The following is a 26,527-nucleotide window of genomic DNA, read 5'->3' as shown; positions in this document are numbered from 1 at the left end:
GAATGGCTTGTTCCATTTCCCACAACTAACAAGCAGTAAAAAATAGGACTTCAAATTCTAGGTTCTCCTGACTTTAAAACCTGTGCATTCACTTACTATATGACAGAATCCGCTGGGTGTTCAAATTTCTGTATCCCAGCCCACCCTTTATTGTCCCAAGTTAGTTGGGTAGCCCAATTAAGCCTCTAGTTTTTAAACTGTGCTAAAGAGAAAGGAATATCCCATTCACCAAAAGGCAACAAGGTGAGAGGGAAGACAACAGGATTTGGGTCAGACCTACCTGTTTGGAATCTTGGCTCAACCATTTAGTAGCTATGTTATCTTAGACAAGTAAACTGCTCTGAATGGCTCAAAAAAATTTATTGAACATCTATTATGTTCCAAAAAATGTTCTAGACTCTAATGATGTATTAGTGAATAAAGCAGCAATGTTTCCTAACCTTAAGAAGCTTACAATCTAGGGGGAGGACATGGACAATAAATATAATAAATAGGTAAAATATGCAGTATGTCACATGGTCATAAGCAGGAAAGGGTGATGGCAAATGGAGAAGGGTTACAATTTCTTAAAAGATAGTCAAGGAAGGCTTCTGAGAAGGTGACATTTGAGCTAAGACTTGGCCAAGGTGCAAAGCCTATTCATTTAGATACCTAGAGAAAGAGCATTCTAAGCAAAGAAAACAGCCAGTACAAAAGTCTGATCCATGCCAAATGTGCTCAGAGAGCAGCAAGGAGGTCAGAGTGACTGGAGGAGACTGAGGGACGGAGAAAACACAAGAAATAAAATCAGGAGAATGGAGAGGCTAGAAATGTATGTCCTTATAAGACAATATAATGATTCCATTTTTACTTTGAGTGGATGGGAAGCTGTTGGAGGGTTTGAACAGGGCAGTGCCATGATCCAATTATTATTTCTAAGTATGCCTCCAACCGATGTATGGAGAATACACTATGGTGGACCAGGACAGATTTTTTGGTTTTGTTTTTCTCCTGAACAACTGAAAGGGTGGGAGAAACTAAGGTGGAGAAGACTAGATCCAGAGTCAGCTTTGTTAAGTTTGAGAAGGCTATTTGGCACCTAAGTGGAAATGTCAATTTGGCAATTAGATATAGGAGTCAAGTTCAGAAGAAGGATGTGCTAAGGATGTAACTTTTGGAATCATCAGCAAATGATGGTTTCTAATGCTCTTATATGAGGTCACTAAGGCAATGAGTATAAATAGATAAAAGGAGAATTCAAAGGACCAGGCACATCTTTGGGCATTTCAAAATTAAGACATCAGGGAGATGAGTATAATTCTAGAAAGAATACAAAAAGTAGTCATTTTGGGAAAGAAAACACAGAAGAGAATGTTACGCTGGAAACGAAGTGAAAAATGTATGTGAGAGAGGAAGAAGTCATCATCTAAGTCAAAGTTCTTGGTAGGTCATATAATGTGAGGAGGGAGAATCAACCACTGGATTTGGCAACATGAAAGTCACTTGTGACCTTGATAAAAACAATCTCAGTGGAGAAATTGCATGTGGGCGTGAAAGTCTTATTGAATGGAATAAGAAAGAATGCCTGTAGGGCATTTGGAAACAATGAATGGAGACAACTCTATTGAGAGTTTTGCTATAAAATGGAACAGAATATTGTAGTGGTAATTGGAGAGGAAAGTGGGGTCAAAAGAAATTCTTTTTTAAGATGACAGGCTAGCACTACATTTGTATACTGAGCATACTGAGGGAAAGGGAGAAATTGACAACACAGGAGAAAGAAAAGAAGATTGCAGGATTAGGTGTAAGAGGCTGACATCTAGCACCAAGGAGGACAAGTTGTCCTTAGTTAGGAACAAGAGCACTTCACCCACAGCAAGAGGAAGAAAAACAGTCCATGAATGTAGATGCACGAAGGTAGAATATGTGATGTTGTCAGCATGTGGTGCTTCTCTTCTGATGACTTCCATTTTCCAAGCAAAACAGGACACAGGGTCTTCGTTTGAGAGTCAGGAGGAAGTGGTGAGGTGTTAGAAGACTGAGGAAAGGAGAAGGTATGAAATACTTGTTAGGAAAGAGGGAGGATAAACTGCCCAGAGGCATCAAGTACTGCTTGAGTTTGGAGGTCATCTGTAGCATGTGTGATCAGTGCAGGTGTGTGTTCTCCAGCCACATTTACTATTCAGATGTAGGAACAAGGCAGTGGAAAGTTAGACTCAAGACATGCTTTTGTCCAGTGGGAAGGATGAAATAAGAGGAGGGCAAGAGAGCTAATGTTATGTGCAGGGATGATTTTAACAAATGCCTGTGAAATATAAGCACTGCAAGGAGGGAGACAGACATCTAAAGGGAATGAAAGCTAGTGAAAGGGAGGTATCATCAATGGCTTGTAGGTATGGTGGAATCACAAGATTGCTGGGTTTGGGCTCCCAGAGGGAGTGAGCTTGACATATAGGAGGCAGTGGTCAGAAACGGGGAGACTTGAAGGTGGAGTCATGAAGGAGCTGCAGTTGTGGGGAATAATTAAAAGAATGAATGGCTGGGTTAAGAGTTAAGGAAAGAGGCTGGGGTCACTGAGAAAGATTCTATCAAGGAAATGAGAGAGCAGAGTAATGGGAAGGCCATCTTTCTGAATATTGGAACCACCAAGAATAACAACAGCAGTAATGTTGGAAGAGGGCACTGAGACAGGAGCTAAAATATTCAAGGAAGATAAGAGTGATCCAGAGATAAGTAAGTTACTAATAGAAGGGAAAGTGGATTCAGCCTTAGTTTCCCTCTCTGGGTCTTAGTTTCCTCTTTTTAACTTGGAAATGCTGATAGTCCCTCCATCATGACATTTTATAAGGATTAAGTGAGATGCTGTAAGCAGAACATCTGTCACACATTGGGACTTGCAGACTTTAATGTGTAGAAGATGAAAATATTTTTAAAAGGGCACCTGTGAAGTCCTGGCTGTGTGTCTCATCTACCCGCAACTAAAGCTGGAGGGTGTGACCTGGAAGGCTCACTGAGCTCAGTGTTGGCCCAATAATTTTTTCATCATAATTACCCAGAGATGTTCACCTACAGTTCTCTCTGATAAGCCTGGGCCTGGCCATAACCATCGCTCACCATGTGCAGTTATCTCTACCCATGTCATCTCTGTCTTCCTGGCAGGCCCAGGTTCTCTCTGACTCTTCTAGCCATCCACAGACACCAGGTTTGTTGCCTTCCAGTCTCTATCTCCAATGAAGGAAGTAAAAAGCAAACTACATACTTTGGCTGCTGTGTCTGCTTTGTCTCCCCTTTTTATAGCCAGGCTAGTTGAAAGAACCCTGGGAAGTACACGTCTCAAATAAAATGGCACCCTGTATTCTGAAGTATGCTGAACCTAGAAATATGCAGAAGGCCTGGGGTAGTACAGCCTGATGTTCCTAGCATGGGGAGCTGGGGCCATGGGTTGGGTCAAGCCCTTTCCACTTCTTTTCTGTATCTATCCATGCACTCAGCTCTAGGCAGGAGTTTCTACCAAGAAGACAAGGTCATGTCCAACTAATGGGGAAGTGTCTGTCTTACCAGGAATAGCTAACAGTAATCAGAGACTCCTTCTTTTCAAGAAAGAGACAATAATGGTAATGGAGTGGGAGCCAGGTAGACTTAGTGAACCTGAATTGTGGTAGAAGGACCACCAGAGTTGAAGAGGTCCCTTTTGCTGAGCCCAGTCCCTGGAGTTTCCTACCTCTGGCTCATCAGAGCTCTCAGAATATCCTGGCTGGAATAAGCTCTGAGCAAGTTTTACTTAGCATTACTGTTATGCAATCCAGAGAGTGGGTCCCTAGGCTCCTCTACCCCACAGTACTCAGAGACCACATTTGCCTTGCTCATTGCCAAGTTTTCATTGCCTGGTACGTGAGAGGCCCTCAATAATAAGAGAAGGAAGGAAGGGATGGAGGGAGGGAGCGGTGTTAAGGATGGAAGCACAGACAACACAGCTCTTCATAACACACTAATCAGGCTCCACGCCAGATATCAAAATCCAGAATTCTCCTAGTATCTTCCCTGAATTTCTCTCCATGATAGTCTGCCTGAGCTGAGCAGTCATTTTCCTACCCAGAATTCCCTTCTTCTCTTTAAATTATATATTAAAAATGAAGGGTGGCTACTCTTGTCAGAAACCATTTTCTTGATCCTGATCTCCTAGCAAACAAACATTTACTGCATTCTTTCTCTAATGCACAGTGACATTTTGATGCAGCAGTGCTGGAAGGAGACAAGAATCATTAATTCAGAAAAATGGCTAAACTTCTACAACTTGCCAGGTTCCACCTATCTACTCAGGAATCCAAATTCTGGAAAAGCAAACCTGCATTCCTGCTTACCAACCACTATTTACCAGTCCGGACTGCTGACATGTCACTAAAACTGACATGTGGCTCTTGTGTCCTCTCTGAATAGACTTGTTTCAATTAACAAATGAACAAGGAAACCTCTAGAGGAGAATATTTGGGGGAGTAGTGACAGGAGGGTGACAAGAAACATTTTTTTGTCCGACACTTTGGGTCGTTATGTGGAGATGAAGCAACCTGTTTTGGGGAGAGTGAGGTTGGCATATCACTAGGAAAGGACCTGCAGCCTCTCGAAGAGACTTCTGAAAGGCATACCTAGATAAAGTACAGGGAACTCCAGAAGCGAAAGAAAGAGAGAGAAGAAAGAAAGAGAAAGAAAGAAAGAGAGAGAGAGAGAGAAAGAAAGAAAGAAAGAAAGAAAGAAAGAAAGAAAGAAAGAAAGAAAGAAAGAAAGAAAGAAAGAAAGAAAGAAAGGAAGGAGGGAGGGAGGGAAGAAAGAAAAGGTCAAGCTCTAGAAATGTTTATTCAATAGGCAAGAATTTAAGGAGCCATGTTCATCACACAAAAGGATTTGTGGTAAGAAAAGATCATGGTTAGATTTAAATTACATTTGATTTTTAAATTTACAATTTACTACCAGATTTTCCAGCACATAAAAAGAAAGCACACCTGTGTAGATTTTTTTTTCCAATTTTAGCCTATCAGCTGTATCTTCCCCATAAACTTCCTGTGTAGAACAGTTCCCACTATATATTGGTGGTAAATTAGTGAAGTGTTATTTCCAGTCTTAGAAGTTCATTGATCACCCTGCTCTCAGAACTGGTGCTTGTAAAGAGCCCAGGATGGGCTTCAAGTAGCCATCAGAATCACTTACAAAACAAGTTAAAAGACATATTCCTGGGCCTCCACCGCAAAAATTCTGACTCAGTCAGTCAGTGACAGGACCTGGAAATCTGCAATCTTAGCATGCACCCAAGGTGACTCAGACACAGATGGACCATGTAGCACACCCTGACAAATTCCAGCTTAGAGAAGGTGTCCTCTGGGTTGCGGTGCCTTGTGGACACAGCACACCCTCACTCCAGTGCTCTCTGTAAGCTTACACAGGGTGGACCCTGCTGTGCTGGGCACGCTGATGTGCGTGCGGGGCTCAGTGTGACACACCCCTGATTTCTCTTTATTCTGTTAGAATGATTACAGGAAGTTATCTATGCAATGCAAGGATTTTGTGGTGGGCGTGCTGGACCTATGCCGAGACACAGAAGAGGTGGAAGCGATTTTAAATGGTGATGTGAACTTCCAAGTCTGGTCCGACCACCACCGTCCAAGTCTGAGCCGGATCAAACTCGCCATTAAATATGAAGTCAAGAAGGTAAGCTTCCCCACCTCGCAAGGCCTTCCTGCCTTGCAGGGCAGTTGGCCCATGCATATTTTATGTTCCCACAAGGCGACTGTGAAAACACCCATCACTCGACTTTTCTCTAGACAGAGAACTGCCTGCCTTGCAGGACTGCTCGAGCCCCTTTCAGCACCCCATTTCTTCACTCCTCGAGAAAGATAGCTAGCATGACTGTAATTCCATGAACAGGCTTTGAGCCTGGAAAACAAAAGAGGAGATTTTCAGCCTCCAAACTACTGGCAGGGACAATGTGACATCACATTAGCAAGTAGGCCAACTCCCAAGTTTTCATGAGAAACATATTATTCTGGTCTACCAATAGCATTGGCTGAGTTTTCTCTGTGTGCTTGGGACTTGTTGACTAGAAAATGTTTCAGTGTGGAGGCTTCATGGGATCCATGGTTCTGAGAGCCTCAGAGGAATTGCACTCCAAAGGCTTATGACAGTACTTAGTAGGAAGCTCATATAGACTTTCACAGGAATAATACTGGGAATAATACCACCTCCTCAGTCAACCTCAAGGTGTCTTGAATGGCCACAGGTACCCCATGGCCCTCAGATCCACAGTGGGTAGTCAGACTGAAGTCCTGAGCAGCAAATCTCAATTATGTTTCCACTCTAGATGTACTCTGGGTTCTTTAGAATCTGCTCTTATGTTAGATGATGCCATCCATCCTGATGAAAACTGCAGACCTCCAAAGGTTCATGTGTTTAAATATCATTGTGTTTTCCACATAAGCAAAATGGGTGACCAGTCTTTAGGGGTTTTTAATTTTTCCCCATCTCACAGGGTCAATACCGGGGGTAGTTTCAAAACGCCCAAACTGACCTATGGGCATTTCTCTTACTTATCTTAATTTGGGTGGAGTGAATCATTCTTCAATGAATCACATATATCAGTAGAATTCATCTAGTGAGAGCTTCCAAGTCTGAAAAAAATCCTCCTGTCATTTTGCTTTTAATAATAATAAAAAAATAAGAAAAATAACTTTTTTCAGAGACTCTGAGTCCCAAAGTTAAACTATACAAATCACGGGAAAGGTGACCTTTGATTACGATTCAAAATCACAGGGCTATGAAAAGAGAGGGGGTGAGCTGCAGCTTCAAGTACAACCCTGTTTTCTTAGCTCAGAAAAACTCTTTTTTTTTTTTGCCAATCCCAAGAGCTCACTGAGGCTTTTCATCAGAGCACAGCAATCCATTCCAGAAGCTGCTGAGATATCCATGGCTTTGGAGTTCACACAAACCCCACTATAGCAAATGTTTAGCAGTGGTAAAGATGAGCACGAGTTTCCAGAACCCCAAGCATTTCCTTCCTCCCAGAAGCAAGCGTGTCTGGCTGCCTCCCAGCACAGGGAAGGAGCACAGGGTGGAGGCAAAGATGCCTGTGAAAACCCCAAGAACAGGGGATGCCTGGCATCTGCATATGGACACTGACAGCTGGCTATTCATAAGCAATTCCAACAGCCCACGAAATGCAAGCGTTCACCATATACATCCAAATCTCTTAGCGAAACTGTCATCGAGGGTAGATCAATAGCTAGTCCTGAAGTCTGGCCACCACCTCTTGTTGTCACCTACCAAGTACAAATCAGCCCTGGTGACGAATGAGATGAAAAAGTGAAGCACTCCATAAACATGATAGTTTGGGGCAGAATAAAAAGGTTTATGAGGGAAATATTTAGTGGTATGTGCCAATTAGGAGAGTCATAAAGGTCTCAGGAAATATCCGTCATGAATGTCGAATGTCTGTGCCAATCCATTGGTAGGAAGGTGATAAACAACCTGCATAAGAAGTCAGCCTTGCTCATTTCAAAGACCTACAATGGGTATAAATTCTCTCAAACTATGTATGCCATTATGCAACAGCAGACAGACTCAGAGCTTTCCTTGACATTTACCCATCATGAATTACCAGTGAAAATACTGAATGTTAAAAAGGTGTATTTATATAATAATAATATTGCATTTTTAATTTATGAATTTTAGCATGCTTACATGGGCACCATCTAACCTTGGGTCTCTGAGTTAGGAAATGACTAGCACCAAGGCCTATGTATAAATACACCAGCATTCACACCTGGCATGTATGATAGTTTTAAGGCTGGAATAAAAACCATAAAAAATTCCCAAGTCTTTATCTACATGATATCAAATCAAACCATTAACTCAGTAATTAAAGCAAACTAGTTGTTCTTGGCAGTTTCATATGCTAATATCTATGACCTTAAAAAAAGGTTTTGTGTTCAAATAAATTTGGAGATGTTGAGTTAAATAGATTTCTTTGCTTAAAGACATTACAGAACTTTTAATATGCATTTCTACCCTAATTTAAAGAAGAGTACAATATGTATTACTTGACCACAGAACTCTGTTTCTCATGGAACATCTGGTGAAACTAGTTTTCCGTGTAACAGTCTTTGGGAAACTCTAATACAGAATCAGCCTACATTATCTATGAAATGCATAGATTCAAATCTAGTGGGTGCCAGCCTGTGGGTGGTAACGAGCCCTGGACCATGTCCTTCACTTGAGTGTCTGCCTCTCTACAGGCAACACTAATGCCTAGTCTTCCAGACAGCCCAACCATAATATCAGCCTCCATTAGATAAAGAATAGTTATTCCACCAGTGCACAAGGGACAATCTGGGACACAAAAAAGAGTTATGAAGTAGGTGTCAGGAAACCAGATGTTTAGCATGATTATTTCCTTACTAGCCACGTGGTCTTGGGCAAATCTTTGATGCTCTCTGGGTCTCATTCCCCATCTGCAAAACGGGTATAGAAGTTTTTGCTGCAGAGTGTTCTGTGAACTTTCAAATGAATTGCTATGAGAGGAAATGCTCTGGAAACTGGAAAGTTCTCCAGAGTTCCATAGGGAAGCATCATTACTGTTAATGATGTCCTCCTTTCTTGGAACTAAATAATCTATTTCCAGAGACATTCCTATTTTGTCCTTTGTCTTCTCCCTAAAAATGCAAGAAACATAAGGACATTGTCATTATAGCCTAAAATTCCTGTAGAAAAGACAAACAGCCTTGTGAGGATACGGTTGCTCTCCATGACTTTTGTCTGAAGAGGGTAACTCAACCTCCACAAAAACCTAGGCAAATGTGTCATATGAAATGTTAACAAGTGTGTCTGGAAAACAGTGCTGGAGAAGTGGCTAAGAAGATGCCCTTTGAGCACCTAGGTGGCTCAATCAGTTAAGTGTCTGACTCTTGATTTTGGCTCAGCTCATGATCTCCTGGGTTTGTAAATTTGAGCCCAACATCAGGCTCTGCACTAATACCACGGAGCCTGCTTGGGATTCTCTCTCTCCCTCTCTCTGCCCCTCCCATGCTCCCATGCACATGCACACTCTCTCTCTCTCAAAATTAATAAATAAACATTTTAAAAAATATATATGCCCTTTAAGGTTAATTCTGGTCCAACCAATTATTAATGGAGTCACTTAAGTCACTTAGCCTCCCTATGTATGACTTGTCTTATCTATAAACTTCGGATAAAAATACCTACTTCATAGTAGGATTATGAGAGAATCAAATGGGATAAATTAGGTGTGCCTTAAACAGCCTCAGGCCCATCAGCCCGTGGGTATAAATGAAGCAATACAATACACACATTGCACTGGCCTAGAGTCAATGCTCACATTACTTAATGCATTTCTGTCACCCATCCCAGTCCATCCCAGCCTTTACAGACTGCAGTCCCTTCAGAAGCCACGTTTGCCTTATGAAGAAATAAGGATGCTTGTTCCCCATACTGAGTCACACTTAAGCTCAGAAGCAAGTTCTTTTGTGCTCATGGATAAAGAAAACAATCCCTCCAGCTTTGGCCTACAGCCCACATTGGCCCTTCTCATTCAGGGCCAATGTGACTAACAGACATCTTACTGTTTTCTCCATCTCTATCTTTGTCCCTTTGGAACCATGCCTATTATCTTTCTTAATTAAAAGCACTCTTCTCCCTCTGCATATCAATTCTAAAAAAATGCTTAGGAGACTTCCAGCTCTACCAGTAAGAAAGATGCAACCAGTCTTGAAATCCATTTAGACTCAGCTGGACTCAGGCTGTACCCACAAAGGGAGTCCAGTGTCTGGCACGTGGTCACTGCTGAGTGGCAATGCTTAAGAGATCCAAACATAGTGCTTGTTGCTCTATTCAACTTGTCTAACTGAAGACACATCTGGGCCCTTCACTCCCTTCTCTCCCTCTCTCCTCTTGATTGTTTCTTTATCTCTAGGCTCACAGGGATGCTATTTTCCTTTCCTTCCCCTCCATCATCCCTTCCTTCTTCGTGACTCCTGGTCTACCTTAATGAGGATCATATGAATCTCCTATGTGCTGAAATAACTTTGTAGACATGTGTCCTCCAAGCTCAAATGCCACAGGAAAGTGGGACAGAGAGACTCAGAAGGTCCTGTTTATATGACAGAATCCTTAACTCCACCCTGTAGAAGGGATAGAGGTCCCTTTGGACATAACAAAGCAAACATCTATTACAAAGAAAAAAAAAAAGAGAACACATGAATACAAGTTGTTTCAGCCACTGCCTGTGAGCTCTACATCCTGCCTGGCATCCCAAGGTGGGTATGACAGTCCAACCCTTAAGGAGCCATCGGGTGGTGGGGAAGGGAGGGACAGGGATGCTAGGACTATGGCAGCAGTAGTCTCTGCACTTCACTAGCTGAGCAAAGTAGAATTCACAGCAGTCACCCCTTTCAGACTTGCAGGTGGTTCCAGCTCTAGCGTCCTGACTTGTGGCTTGGTTTGTGGGACCTAAGCATGGCACTGGCCATGGTTCAAAATGATGGGACTCCTAATGTAGCAGTTCCATTGTGCCGAGCCTTCCAGACTGAAAGTTCAGAGGTTCCCCTTCATGACTCTGCCAAGCTCCTGGGTGATTCCTGGCTCAGAAAGCTAATCTCACATGAAATAAAGCCCTGAGACAGGACCATGGGAAGGAGAAGGAATGAATGTGGGGGGCAGGGGGTCTCATTAACCCTACTAAGACAGTTCCCTCTTTCTCCACACCACTGTACTAAGGAAATAATATCCCCTGTGATTGTTATTCATTTCCTTAGACGTCATTTAACCAACATTCACTGTGTCTACTATGCCACTGGGGAGACTGAGAAGACAAAGACCCAGGCCTCGCCCTTGAAAGGTTCATATAGCAAAGGAGAGAAGTGTGAACAACAGTGAACACAATCATCTCTGAGCAGGACATTTAAACATAGATGGGAAGGGGCAGCAGGGAGGCCAGAGGAAGCAGTGACCAGCTTGGTCATGACCCCAAGAAAAGTTTCCCGGAAGTGGAAATGTTTGAGATGGGGCTAAGAGGATGAGAGGTCCTGGATGGAATGTCAATTTAGCAGAGAGGTATGGGAGGACACTGTAGGCAGAGGGAGGTAAAAGTTGAAAAGTCACAGAGACCTGAGGGAGAGTGGCATGCTTGGGGATGCGTTTGGAGGGGGACATGCACTCTGCCATGACTGTATCACTGTAGGAAAGGGGCGGACTGGAAAGCTTGTCCAAACCAAACCCTTGAGGTAATTTCATTACACAGCCACTTGGACTTTATCCTGGCAGCACTATCCCAGGGGAATTTTCTGTGATGCTGGAAATGCTCTATTTTTCTGCTCTCTGACATGGTAGGCACTGGCTTCTTATGGCTAGGCAGCACTTAAAATGTGGCTAATATACTTGTGGAACTCAATTCTTAATAATTTTTAAATTAATAACTTAAATATCAAAGCACATGTGGGCAGCGGGTACCACACTGGACAATATGGGTGCACACCCTCCCTCATGCCTTCAACAGGCTTTCAGTGAGTCACTACAGACCATGCTGTGCTAATCACTGGGGACATCATGGTGAATAGAAATGACACGATGTCAGCCATCATGGGAAAGACAGGTATTAATCAAAACATCACACCAACAAACTGTCATGCTGCCACTGAAGTAACTATTATAAAAGAGACCAGGATATGATAACTTCTAAAGCTAGATGTGACCTAATCATGGAGGTCAGTGAAGGTTTCTCTGGGGAAGTCATATTTGCCCTGAGAGCTAAAGAATAAAAAGTTAACCAGACTTTGGGAGGACATTTCTGAAGGATGGAACATGCTCAACGCATAGTCGAAGGCCCTGTGATGAGAAACAAAAGAGAGCATATAAGAGAAACTGAAAGGTAAATGTGGCTGAGTTGGAAGGCGTCCAGAAGAGCAGGGTGTGGGATGAGTGTAAAGGCGCAGGCAGGGCCCAGACCTTACAGAGGCTCCTAGATGATGCTAAAGGATGTTGTTCTCATTCATTTCTAAGAATAATAGGAAGCCACTGGAGAACTTTAATCAGAAGTGGTTATAAGATGAGGAAAGATGCATAGACAGCTTTTCCTCTGAGAAAGGCTGCAAGGCAAACAGGGCGGGTATGGATGCTGCAAAGTTGTTGGGCAAAAGTGAGTATTAGTCAACACAGGCATCATTATGCTGAGTTGACAAGCACAGCTGAAGCTGTAGGGGCTTTTAGCAAAAGGTGGCTTATTTACTGCTCATTCTGTTTCCATCTTGGAAGAGATGGTAGGCACAACTACCCTCTCCAAAGCTCCCCCACTGCCAAACGGAAGTCCAGCGATGCAGAGTCCCACACCAGCAAGTAAATTCTTCTACCTAGAAGGGACTCACATTGTTTCCCCTACAACCTGTTGTCAACAGTTAGTCACAGAGCCCACCAGCACCATGAGAGAAGCCAGGGAGTATAACCCTGCCGTATTTTGAAAGATGAGAAAAATGAAGCTATTCGGCAGATAGCACTAATGACTATCAAAAGGACAAAAGTTGAAGGAATTCATATTAATAGCCTCAACTTCTCTATAAATAGGAAGCAGAATCAACCTCTGAGATAGAAGGCAGCCTCAAAAAAGTGAGAAAAAAAAAGTTGAGGAAAAAATTCCATGGGAGATAGAAGAGACAGCTGAACAGTAGAGCTGAGAGCCCAGCCAAGCCTGGAGAGACTGTAAAATTCTTTGCCAATAGCCTGTGTTCTTAATAAAAATAGAAAATCTCTACCAAAAAAATGGTAACACACCAAGTTGATGCCCTCCATGAACCTCAATTCCATGCTGTCAACTTCATTTCAAGATTTCTTCACAGACCTGGGGCCCTGAACCACACAAAATGAGCCCACAGTTTTCCCCTCAGAGCATAATGCCAAGGAGTGAGGGGCGAGCTGGGGGGCAGGGGGCCGACTGCACCCGTATCACTGCTCTGTCTAAAGCTGGGCCAGGGCTCTAACACCAGTAGAAGTCTCTTTGCTTCCTTCTCCCAAAAATCACCACCTTGTGCATATTTTACAGTCATGCTGTAAATGGCCCATTTTCCTACCTGGAAAAACTCCCAGGAGAAGAAAACAAAAACATGTTACGGTTGCAAGTCTGCATGCTCAAGTTCTAGGCTTGCTGAGTATGTGGCTTTAGCTAAGTGACCTAACCCACGAGCCCACAGCAACCTCCCACATAAGGTGGACCTTGATGCTCAAGAGTCTCCTGACCTAAATCTGCACCAATAGAGACAAGGAGGTTCAGCAGGAGAAGCACAGTTGACTGATACCCCTCACTCCAAGTGCAGTGACCATGGGGAGGGACAGAGAGAGAGGGAAGATGACCTCTGCTGGGGTTCTGTTTCATTTCCTCTGTCTGCACAGAGCACAGAACAGTGAGCAAAGGGGACCTGGGGACACCAGGGCTTTCTAGAGGACATCTGAGAGTCCATTCAGACACTCACACGCTCTAAGCAGACATTCTCCCACTGTGTTTTCCTGCTGAGGCATCGTTTTACCAGATGCTCAGAGTTATGAAGATCAGAGTTGTCATAAACACAGTCTGGCTGGTCAGGCACTACCTCAAACTGCACCGCAGGGTGCCCAGTAGCTGCCAAACACTGTTAGAATCTACTGGTGTCAAAAGCATCAATCTGCAACCTCTTTGGGAATTCCTCTCAGCACTTCCGTAGCCCTAGCCTGACCACACGGCACAAAAATGATCAATGTCCGTTAATCTGTCAGCTCAGAGGGACTATCTTTTTTTTTTTTTTTAATAGTTTATTGTCAAATTAGTTTCCACATAACACTCGGTGCTCATCCCCACAAGTGTCCTCCTCCATGCCCATCCCCCCCTCCCCCCACATCCATCAGTCCTCAGTTTTTGTCAGCATTCAAGAGTCTCAGAGGGACTATCTTTTGTAATGATTAAATGAAGTTCATTCTTCTCAAAAGCAAATCTTAAGAAGGACTAATCCAAGTATGCATGTACCCCTTTTCTGCCTGGCTAAACTCTCAGAAGAAGAGATGCCCTGGTGGGCATCAGTACAATGTTGCATCTGGATGCCTGACTGTGACTGTTTGAGTCCTAAGTCCCTCCCTTGCTAGGTATGTGCCTTCAGACAACATATTTCATTCATGGGCCTCAGTTTCCTGATCTCTATAATGAGAGCAAATAATACCTAATAAACAATAATCAATGTTTATTAACACACATAATGCAGCTAGAACATGGTAAGTGCAAAATAAATGTTAGCTAATGGAAGCTGTTTGCTATGTTGGTTTTATAAGTAAAATTACCCGTAAGTCTAAACCAGTGTTTCTCAAACTCAGTACTACTGACATTAGGGGCCAGTTTTTTTTGCTGGGGGCACCATCCTGTGCACTACAGGACAGTGAGCAATGTCCCTGGCCTCTACCTGCTAGATGCCAGTAGCATTCTCCCCCCATGTTGTGTCAACCAAAAATGTCTCCAGATAGTCTCTAATGTCCCTGGGGGAAAGGGTGGGAACAAAATCATTCCACATTGAGAAGCTCTAGGATGGTTTTCAGAATCTAGGCCACAGCCTCTTAACGACAAACCGTGGGGGCAGGGTTCACAGTTCTCCAAGCATGTAATGCATCTCTCTAGACCAAATCCAAGATGAAATCAAACTCAAACTCACTGTATCTCTCTAGAACTGAATTCTCAAACTTAGCCACACCATGAAGCCACCTGAGAGCTTTATTTAAAAACACCAATGTCGGTGACGCACCCACAGTCTCCAATCCAATTCTTCCAAGCCTAGGGAATGTGTTTTTTTTTTTTAATTTTTAATGTTTATTTATTCTAGAGAGAGGGACAGACAGAGGGGAGGGCAGAGAGAGAGGGAGACACAGAATCTGAAGCAGGCTCCAGGCTCTGAGCTGTCAGCACAGAGCCTGACATGGGGCTCAAACTCACAAATTGTGAGATCGTGACCTAAGCCGAAGTCGATGCTTATCTGACCAAGCCACCCAGGAACCCCGTGAATGTGTTTTTTAAAGGCTCTCATGATTCTAAATTGCGGAAAGACTGAGCTCCTACAAAGTGGGACCTCTCCTCATTCATCTTGGTCTGTGAACAGTACTTACCCAGCACATAATGTACAGGCTCCCTGCTGAGTAAATGAATAGATGGGCGCAAAGTGCAAAGTCATAGGCTTTAATCCTTCTCCAACTAACTATAATTCCCTTTGTGATTAAAAGGCCTTATAATATTCAGGTGATGTTCCAGGCTGGTCTCAAAGTATGAGGCCACCACCTCCATTTTCTCCATTGATGACATGTGTCCTCTGGGGTTGGAAATCTGGAAAAGAACTCTTACTATCTAAAGAAAGCCTAAAATTGGTTCCTGCCTGGCAGTCTTAGGGAGGGAGCAAAGAGGTGAGTGGCTCCCAGGGTGCCTGTGCATAGTCAGGGAGAGACCCAGGGGCCTTTGTCCCCCCAAAGAGGGACTCAGATCACTGACTATTCCACAGCAGATCTCAGGATTGCTCCCTGCACTCACTAGTATGAGTTTCGAACCTGCCCCCACATCTGCCTGGCTCCATTTTCAGAGGGAAAAGCAGAGCACCTGAAGCCTCCTCTCTGCCCTTCCTCAGGCCTGCTGTAAATCATCTAACACAACTTCCTCTAAAGATCAGATACTACTATGCTTTTGCAAAAGAGATTTCAGATCCTCAAAGTAAGGGCTGTCACAATAGGGGAGAAAACTATCGCCTTCTGGTTATTTTGCTGCCTTTTGTTCAGCTCTTTCATTATATAAATATTTGCATGAAAGGATAATCCTTTAAAGCATTTTCCTTCTTCTTGGTTATCATGTTTCCTAGGCTACGCAGCCTTAGCTTTTGAAACTATCATGATATTCATCATGTGCTGCATTTGCTGAAATAGTCTGATTATTATTACATCCTGATTTGGAGGTTAACAAGAAGAAAAGAATTTGAGGAGCATTCAAGGGAGTAACATAAATCCCCAATGCCTTCAAGAAAGAGATGCAAATCAGATGCATTTACTTGCCCAAAGTGGAAAGAACAAGAGCCATTTTCAAATTGTCACTTTTATCCCAGAGTCATACAGATCTTAGAAATTATAGTCCCCCCAAGGACCTGTGACTAACTCCAGTAATTAAGCTAAAGACAAACTCTCATTATTTCTGCACTAAATGCTTATATATGGATTCAGGGTCTTAATGAGCATTTGATCTTTTATATATTCCTCCCATTATGTACCATAATGCATTATTCTTTTATTAACATTCATCTCCCTAAGGTCACTTGCAAATTCCTTGATGGAAGGGAAGTTTTGTAAGTGTAATTGTGGATGGAAATCTGTGCTTAAGAGAGATCCCTTTGCTTACATAATCCAGGCCACAGTCATCCTGTACTTTAAAGACTGGAATAGCCTCTAAGTGTTCTTCCTACCTTTGCCTTCTCCCTCCTCTCCTCCCCCTGGCTGCCCCCACCACACAAAAGCAACAGTTAGAAAAAAATTTTAACTACTCAGATCATGTCACACCCTGCTCACATCTTCCATCTCAAAGTGAGACAGGTGGAGTTTCTCCCCTCAGGGAGCTTACAGTCTCATAATCCTCAATGCAAGAAGCAGAGGCTGAGACAAGGCTCCTGATATAGGCTCCCCGAAATCAGACGAGCTACCTATGAACAATCTCTACAGGATGAGCTCATCTGTGTTGCAAAATAGTGAGATTTGTAGGTAGAGGTGAAAAGCTTAATGAACCTGGTAACACAGTTGGTTACCCAGAAGAGAATTTTAGTACATCTTTAAACTAACTTACCTAACCACCCCAAAATTCCAACAGAAGTTTAAAATACAATCTAAAAAGGTACAGCTTTTTAGAACTAGGATACAATCTTTTTTAGAGAGTAAGCATAAACAGAACCATAGTTGGCTTAAAAGCAGCCATCAACTGAGAAAGCATTCAAGCTCAACAATTAAAACAACTTAATACCAAAAATATGCAAACATCTCCTAAGTTAATAGTGAGTTAATCTATTCAACAATAGAAGCAACAATGTTAATATGAGTAACAAGAAATATTTCTCCTTGCATAGCTTTTATCAGAGTGGATAACCACTGATAATTAACAATATAAAATTAATCTAACTATAAACTAAATATCAAACCACCTGTTGACTCGACATAGGCATGCAACCAAGGAAAGATTAAAAGAAGTAAAAGGAACTCGGCAAACACAAACCCGCCTGTTTACCAAAAACATCACCTCTAACACTTCTAGTATTAGAGGCACTGCCTGCCCAGTGACATTCCTTAAAAGGCCACAGTATCCTAACTGTGCAAAGGTAGTATAATCATTTGTTCCCTAAATAGGGACTTGTATGAATAGCCACAGAAGGGTTTTACTGTCTCTTACTTCCAATCCATGACACTAACCTTCCTGTGAAGAGGCAGGAATATACCAGTAAAATGAGAAGACCCTATGGAGCTATAAGTGGTTTCAAAGCTAAGAAGTGGTTTGGGTGAAGCCTAACTTCAGCCTGATCTCATGGGAGAGCTCTGGAGTGTGAGCAGCACTGTAGCACAGCAAGGGGCATCTGTATCAGTCAGTCTTTACTTGCAGGTTGCCCTCAGGGGAGAGGCATAACCTCCCAGGCATTTCTGAGCAAAGCAGCTCCCAGTGGCAGAGGTAAACTTCTGCAGAAGGATTTATCAGTGAGCACTCAGCTGCCAACACCCCCACCAGCAGGGGATGGGCATGCCTAATTGGTAAAGGGATATAGGCAGGCCACTAACAGCATCTTCTTGCCTTTAACATGTTTAAAATCCAAACTACTAACCATGGCCTACAAGGTGATGCATGGCCTATCCTCTGCCTTCCTCTCCAAATTCACCTGGCACCAAGCTCACTCTTCTCCAACTACATTGCCTTCTTCTCTGTCCCTTCATCACTCCACACTAGTGCCCAACCCAGAGAAGTTATTGATCCTTTTTCCCCAAATCTATTCTGGCTAGACCTTCTTCATTGTTCAAAACTCAAGACCTCCTGGTGAGACAGGCCCTCCTCATCATTCTATCTGAAGTAGTCACCATGTTGCTCCTTCCCTCATGGGCCACTCTCTATCCCAGTACCCTCTTTTGTTGTAACATCATTTGTTTACCTGTTTACTACTCCCCCCAACACACTCAACTCTGTGGCAGCAGCTCACCACTGTATCCCTAGCCTACAGTAGACCAAAGCAAGCAAGAGATTCTCAAAATTATTTACTGATCAACTGACTGAATCAATGAATGAAACACATCTGAGTTTTCTTCCAGGTTTTATTTTTCTGAAATATAATAAAATCTCATGTTCTAGAGGAGACACATTCCTAAAAACTGTTGAGGAAACTCTCAGGATTCTCTTGAGAATCAAAATGACATAAATAGCAAAGTAGCCCATGATGAGTCACTGAATATTAGGTACTATGTGTCTCATTCTTGAACTCCTATAACTATTGGCACTGAGTTCATGGAAACTCAGACCACCACTGACATGGTTATTTTATGAATAAATGAATGAATGAATGAGAGAGAGGGAGGGAGAAGAAGGAAGGAAGGAAGGAAGGAAGGGCGAGCTTGGTTGTTTATTTAAATATAAAATACCACTGCTTGAATAATAAAGTTCATAATACTCAGGCCACCAAAACTGAACCCTGAAGAAATTATCAATCAATTTTTATATTATTATTCCATAATAAACACATCTGACGTATCATCATTTGATTGCTTGCTTGCTTCCCTTCTAATAGGTATTAGCTCTTTCTAAACAGGCAAATTTGCAAACTTCAAGGAGGAGGAGACAATCACGTGATACCTGTTATCAGCTAAATCTGGGAGCATTAAAAAGACCCAGCCCCTGGCATCAGGAGCTAATATCCTAAAGGGCTACAAAGACCTGAATTCAGCCCCTTATCCAGCAAAGAAAGCGAAGATTAACTCAGGCAAAAATGATGTGGGAAATCTTTAAGGAAGAAGAAGAGGTAGCTTATGAGTCAAACCCTAAAAGATGGGTCAGAGCTCAAAAGAAAAGAGGAATGAAGAGGTTCCAGACAAAGAAATGGGAGGGAAGCACAAAAGGGTGATAATGTTTGGAGAATTGCAGACCGTGAGAGTGAAGGCATGTGGGAAAAGAGGCTGGGCAAGAAGGGACAAAATGGGATTGGCAACTGGAGACCAGGAGCCTGGGGACAGAGCAAATACAAACTGCTGGGGATGTGGGGCCAGGTGTGATGGCCTATGCAGATGTGCTGAAGTATATGGCCTTCATTCCATAACAGAAATGGAATCAATGACGTTGTCTTTACAAGTTGCCTTTATAATCATACTTCCTTCGTTTATTACACAAACAGCATAAAAACAGGAAAAATTTTTAAAAAGAAAAGAATAGTCTACAGTCAGGTCCACAGGTTGATTGTTTCCACTTCTTTACATTCCTCCAACTCTTTCCCATACACACACATGTATTTACATACTTACAACCATAGGGTAAATAATTCTGTGATGTGATTAGCATTAGAAGGTAAACACTTTTCTATTTTTTCTATATTATTTTTATGCCAGGATAAGACTCATATATCACTGTTTATGTCTTGTCTACTGATGACCATTTGCTTTTTTATAGATTTATGTTTTACTATTATCTCCATACATGCCACTTTCTTTCCTTCTTTTTGTTATTTCCAAAAATTGAGTTTCTGCGAATGAGGCTCCTGGGTCAAAGGACACAAATATTTGTGAAACACATATAGCAAAATTATTTTTCCAAAGAGGTATACTATTTTTCAATATCAGCAGTATTATACAACTGAACTGGTTTCATCAGTACTTTGCAAGCATTAAATATATTAAAATGTACTCCTCTGGTCACTATGCAGATGAGGATTTTCTATGTGAGTTTTCCCCCACCCATAGCCATTCACTACACACCACCACCAACATCCTTTAGCATTTGTATATTGGAGCCTTGACCTTTTCCATGTTGGCATGAATGGGTCTTGGGCAATATAGAATTTTTTACATCTATTTGCGGCTAAGTCAGTGCTAGGTCACGACTGTAGGTAGCCTTGTTACCCTAAGACAGTTCTAGTGGCAGGGCTTGATAGTGTATAGGAGAATGGGAACTAGATAAGATGCTACTGGAGGAGTCCAATGGGAGGTGATGAGGGCCTAAAATGGTAGCTGTGTTCATGAAAAGAAGGAAGAATCTATAATTGGTATTTTGGAAGGAGAAAATAGGACTTTGCAATTCAGCACACAAGTTTAACCTAGAAACTTCTGTAGGAGTCTGGCCTATCAACCACAGGACAAACTATATTATTCAGATTCCAGTTAGGTGATAGAGGGCACTAGAGGCCACTGGAGGCCATCTTGGAACCTGGGGGACTTTGTGGTAGGATGAGGCAGTGCAGAGCCCTGGACCCACATGGGTCAGGGAAGGACTAGGCAGGGGACAAGGAGAGAAGGAATCAGGACTCAAGAGAAATGCTCAGGAAGAACACATATAGAGTAGTTCTCTCTAATGAGTGCCAGCCCTGACAGCACATTGCATGTGCATGCCTCAGCCTCACAGCCTCAGTCATGTGTCCTCATATTACTGACGAAGGAATGGAGGCCCAGAGAGGGAAAGCAACTCTCCAAAAGCTGGGCAATTGGCACAAAGTAGAAGAGGAATTCCAACTTACATCCCTTTCGTCAAAGCCTCTGTTCTTAGCCACCCAGCTGTGCTGGGACCTAAGAGGTTAAGACTGGCTCCCCATGCCTAGTAGGTTTCCAGAAGAATTGCCAAAGAGAAGAAGTATGGAGCGCAAGTGAACCCACAGAGTCAGGTGTTCCTACTCAATCCACAAGCCCTGTGCACAAAGGCAGAGAAGTGCCAGAAACTGGAGGAAGTCTGTGACTATAGAAACTAACTCAGCCGGGGCGCCCGGGTGGCTTAGTTGGTTAAGCGTCCGACTTTCGCTCAGGTCATGATCTCACGGTTTGTGGGTTCGAGCCCCGCGTCGGGCTCTGTGCTGACTGCCAGCTCAGAGCCTGGAGCCTGTTTCAGAGTCTGTCACTCCCTCTCTCTCTGACCCTCCCCTGCTCATGCTGTCTCTCTCTCCTCGAAAAAAAAAAAAAAATTTAAAAAAAAAAAAAAAAAAAGAAACTAACTCAGCCAAGAGCCTCAGGAAACTAAATCTCTCACTGGATCCTTCAGTTTCCCTGGATTATTTTCAGTGGATGCAAAATAGTACTTGATTTTCTAATAAGAACCCTCATTCAATGAGTAAAAAGGAGATGTTTAAAAGTTTACTAATTTGGAAGCTGCTTTCAGTAGCCAGCATGCTGAAATTTAGTGATATTAAGGCCCATTAGGGAGGATTTATAAAGATAGAATTCCAAAAACCAGATCCATCAGCACCAGTTACAGATCCTTAGCTAATAACAGCCCACTGCCCACAGAAAACGGTGTACTATGAGGGTGGGGGACATACATGTGTATATGTTCTATTGTAATTGTAACTGGTTATTATATTTATGAACATTGCACATATATGCACAACCATATAACACTGCTGTTAAAAACTTCTTCCTTAAATTATGGACTCCCTTCCAGAAAATCAAAGAGTGGATGATTTTTGAATACCAGATCTTTCAACATGTGGATCATGGTGAATCTTTTCTAGGTGGAGGAGGGGTTAGAATCATGAACTCTGGATTGGGAAAGCATGGAGTCACCTCAGGCAAACCACTTAACCTTGCTTTTCCTTCATCTCTCAAGTGCAGGTAATAGTACGTGCCTTATAAAGCCCTAGTATATAGTAGGTATTAGAAAAATGTGGACTCCTATCACATTGCAAATGCTATCTTTCAGGAATCAATCTAATCCAGAGTAGGTACTAGTTACAGGATAGGCTACATATTATCTGGGTAGCAGGCACAGCATAGCCCACTCCAAGGTATTATACTCTATTATTAGAAAGCAATTTCCTATTTCTAACCTTAGTCTGTTCTGTTGGAAATGTCACTATACTATTAAAATTTTTTGTCATATATATGTAGTACTAAACATGTAATTAGTGGAGAAACAGATATAACCAGTATAAATTTGCTTCATGACTCCTGGGGTAAGAAATCTCATAGATGGAATGTGAGTATTTGGGTGGTTGATAATCTTGGTTGTATGACCTTAAAACAAGTTCCTTAGCCTCTCTGTGCCTCAGCTACCTCACTTGTTTAAGAGAAAACATAATGGTGTCTATGTCATAGGATTACTGTGAGAATTACATTAACACATGAAAACCACCTAGAATAATGCCTGGTCCATCATATATGCCCAATAAATGCTGGCTCCTAACATTTTTTACTTCTTCTAAGCCATGTGAAATCTGGCCCCTATCTCCTACCCAGGTGGCCAGAAAATCCTGTCTCAGTCACTCTGGAGCATTCTCCTCTGTGTCACACCACAGTCCTGGAAACTCACCTGTATACCCAAAGGAGGGCTCTTGGCCTGTCCACTTCTCCTTGTGGATACCACTGCCCCTAGCATGTACTGATCACCACCATGTGCCCAAACTGTAGCTCCATATAATTCATTTAACAGTTTGTTTGAGTTCCCACTCTGTCCCAAATACTGTTAACAGGTGTTGGGACTACAGTAACAAAACAGGCCAGAATCCCTGCCCTCATGGAGCTTCCAATGAAGCAAGATCTGTGGGCCAGACTATTTCTGGGATCCTCCCTTTCCTCAAAGAAGCCCGCTGGCATTGGTCAATCCCCCAGGACTCTGGAATGACACCCATCTGGAGGTCCTTCTACCTATGGGGCATAGTTCAAGGACAATCTGATGTCTACACCTCACAGAAAACTCATAAAACCCACTTTCTTCTTCCAGTCTCAGGAAGCATCTCTAACATCAGATACCCTTCTCCATCCCCCACCCTTCACTGAACCTTGATACCCCAAAATGGCCAGCATGTGGTCTTTGGAACCCTAAGAAACCGCACTTCCTCCTGAGCCACAACTACCTGGCTCACACAACCCTGCAGGACACCGCCACGGGAGGTAGAAGGCCAATCATTCTCCCATAATGATACTTCAGCTGAGAAAACATGACAGGCTCATCTCCCAGGAAGGTTATTCTTTTTGTTATAATTTTTTTTCAGAGAGAGAGAGAGAGAGAGAGAGAGAGAGAGCATGGGCATGCATAGGGGAGGGGCAGAAAAAAAGGAGAGAAAGAATCCCAGGTGTGGGGCCTGATGCGGACCTCAATCCCATGACTGTGAGATAATGACTAAACTAAAATCCACAGTTGGCTGCTCAACAACTGAGCCCTCTAGGTGCCCCTCCCAGGAAGGTTACTCAGACACCCAGTGGTGCAGAGATTAAGGGAGGGCCATCTACTGCTCAGTGGGCAGGAGGTGTCATCTGGGTTACAGAGCTTTCCAAGGGAAAGAAGACAGAGAATAGACTCTTGGGTCTGGCGAGTGGAGGAAATTAACATGATTTTGAGAGAGCAATTGCAGCAGGGTTCAGGGACCAGATTTCAGAATGTCCAAAGGCTGTGGGGAAGGTCAAGAACACAGGAGGTGAGAGCCAGCAGCGATTAGAAGGGACACTTCTTCCTCTGTGAAGGAAAAGAGGATGAACATCCCAGCAGAGAAGAGGTAAAAGCTGTGGAGGGAGCTCTTGCCCAATAGTCCCATGGAAGGAAACAAGACGAAGAGCTGGGGACTGAAAGCAACACAAGCGTTCAACTTATTTTCTGGCGCTGAATACTCAGTGGCTTTAAAAAACAAATAATTTTATCTGGTTACAATTCTGTGGATCAGAAAATCTGGCATGATTCAAGTGAGAAGTTCTTATGGCCACGGTGCATCAGATGGAGTCCTTTGCTCAGCTGTATCCACCTGGAGGTTAGGCTGGAATGGAAGATTCCAGAATGCTTCACTTACATGTCTGGCACATGAATGCCCTTTTATATAGTGTGCTTCTGTCTGTCTCTCTCTTCTCCTCTCCTTCTCTTTTTCTTTCTCTCTCCCTCCCCACCTCCCTCCCACCACACATACACACACACAGTATACACACACACACATACACACACTGCACATGGCTATGTTGGACTTCCTAACAGCACAGTGATCTCAGTGAGGTGGTCTACAGGGCAGTTGTCTTTGAAGAGGGAGCTTACCCAGCAGTAAAAGGAGATGCTGGAGATCTCTAAGGTCCAGTCTTGGAAAGTTCTGCAGCATCACTCCTACCACATTCTGTTGTTCAAAACAGATCACTGAGAGTGAGCCCAACCTCAGCGGCAGTGGAAGTAGACCTCATCTCTGTCACATTGCAGAGCATGTGAGATGGGAGAGACTGTTGCCACCGTCATTAGAAATGTCATCTACCCCAGGTGGAAAGAAAGGATTAGAGTTCCTATTTGTGGGGGTACACAGCAAAGTTAAGGAGATGAGGTGGAAGATTCATTCATTCATTCATTCATTCAGCAAATATTTACTGAAAGACTATTATGTACTGGACACTGTTCTGAGTACTATGGACATGCAATAAAAAAAAGTCCTTGCAATTATGGAGCCTACATTCTAGTGCAGTGACAGATGACAAATGTGTATCATAAAGTCTGGTGGTTACCATGTGATATAAACAAAGTAGAGTAAGAGACAGGAAGGGGCTGATTGGCAGGTAGAGGCAAGACTTCTATTTTAGTCAAGGTGGTCAAGTGAAGCCTTGGCATGTTTCAGGAAGAGTGGGGAGGCCAGTAGAGCTACATCACACTGAGAGAAAAGGAGAGTGGCAGGATGGGAAGTATGCAAGAACCACGTTAGCAGAAATCTCAGACATGGGAAGAAACGTTCTTTTTCTCTACCCATAGTGGGCAGTAATTGGTCAGGCCTCTTGTCCAGATGAAGGGAGCTCAGTTCTTAGCAGAAACCCATCCTTACCAGCCCCTTCCCTGTCCTTGGGGAGTTGAGGAGAGGGGAGATTACAGAATCTACCATCATCCCTGTGCCCTCTGACTCATCCTCAGGTCACTAGGCTTCCCTTCTGGATTTTCAGAGCTTGGGGCAGGGTCTTTGCTATATGTTAGACATTATAGCAACCAGAAGCTCTCAAAACTTGGTCTGAAAATAATACACAAAGAATTCTGCAAAGCTCCAGATGGCTTTGTAAATCCAATTAAACTCACAACTGGCCCAGAAACTTTCCCCATCATAATTACATTATTGATCATTAACATTTAAAGAAGTTGCAAACAGAATCCTGGACAATATAATAAATTATAATTTTCTACTGGGCAGGTTCCATGAATCAGGTGTCTCTGGAGCCTTTTGAGACTGTCTGATGCTGTAATTTAAATGACGCTGTTCTGCTCTTTGGTAAATGGGAGTACAGGAGGGGCGGAAGTGAGGACAAGCGTGTGCATACAATCTACATTACATGTTCTGGCCCATATATCTAAAAATGAAAGACTATTATGAATCCCCCCTACCTCCCAAGACACCCTGTTTTTCTGAGGTACATTTAATCTCCATGTTAGCTCCTAAGCAGCTCCTGTCTCCCATTGTTCCCCAAAGGTCATCCACCCTGAACTACCTTCATCTCTCCTGACATGCCAGGCTCTGAGGAATCACTAAAAACAACAACAATCTATTAAGTGCTTAATCTGTGCCTGTCACCATACCAAGTGCTTTGAATACACTCATTCAGTGCACCATCAACATCATCACCCCCACTTTCCAGATGCAAGACAGCGTCAGGATTTAAAGCAAGATCTGACTTTGGAGCCCAAAATCTTTGCAGCTCCTTCTCTTCAGCATGCCCTTCCTGACTCTCTGGAAGGCCTGCTAATAGACTGTCTAGCTCAGCTCAAGAAACCCTCCTTCTCTAGGAAGCCTTCCCTCACTGTCCCTCCACATCCCCTCTTGGGATGGGTGCTTCTTTTCTGCTCTTTCAAGGCATCCTGATAGCACTGCTATAGCCCTGACTGAGCTACAATGAATTTTCCTGTCTACCAGTCTCCCTGACTAGACTTTGAGGGCCATGAAAGCCAGAACATTATTTTTAACCTTTGTGTTCCTGGCATCTGGCTCAGTGGGTATTTTCTGGACAGGCAAATGGATGAATGAATGGATGGATGGGGGGGATGAGAAGATAGATACAAATTTATGCATGCATACATACATGTAACCTTAAACATACCACAATGACTTATGAGATTCAGTTTCTACTTCTGAAGAATATGAACATTCTGAAAGAAAGAAAAAGACTATTGCCATGGGTTGATTTAAAAAAAAAAAAAAAAAGCACCTAAAGAAAGACCAAAATTAATTCATTAGGAAATTTTCTACAATATATATGTACCTCGGGGTGTGACCCCTGAATGACAAAGGGCACTACTGTCTCTTCAAATACTAAACAGAAAGTTTGTCAAGGGGACCTTTCCATTGGCTGCTGAATATTCATA

At 43.0% G+C, this 26,527-nt stretch overlaps 1 protein-coding gene across 1 annotated transcript in view; it reads left to right on the top strand.

Moving 5' to 3' along the window:
• TRPC7 (transient receptor potential cation channel subfamily C member 7) overlaps window positions 1-26,527 on the top strand; it is a 126,172-nt gene that overhangs the window by 29,593 nt on the left and 70,052 nt on the right. Inside the window, exon 2 of the mRNA XM_077768936.1 lies at window positions 5,497-5,679. Within this exon, the coding sequence (XP_077625062.1) occupies window positions 5,497-5,679 (183 nt within the window). The remainder of the gene's footprint in view (window positions 1-5,496; window positions 5,680-26,527) is intronic.

Source organism: Crocuta crocuta, unplaced genomic scaffold, assembly GCF_008692635.1.
Source record: "Crocuta crocuta isolate KB4526 unplaced genomic scaffold, BGI_CrCroc_1.0 scaffold64, whole genome shotgun sequence".
NCBI lineage: Eukaryota > Metazoa > Chordata > Mammalia > Carnivora > Hyaenidae > Crocuta > Crocuta crocuta.
The sequence above is the reverse complement of the archived record's forward strand: the minus strand, read 5'-3'. Positions and strand labels throughout refer to the sequence as shown.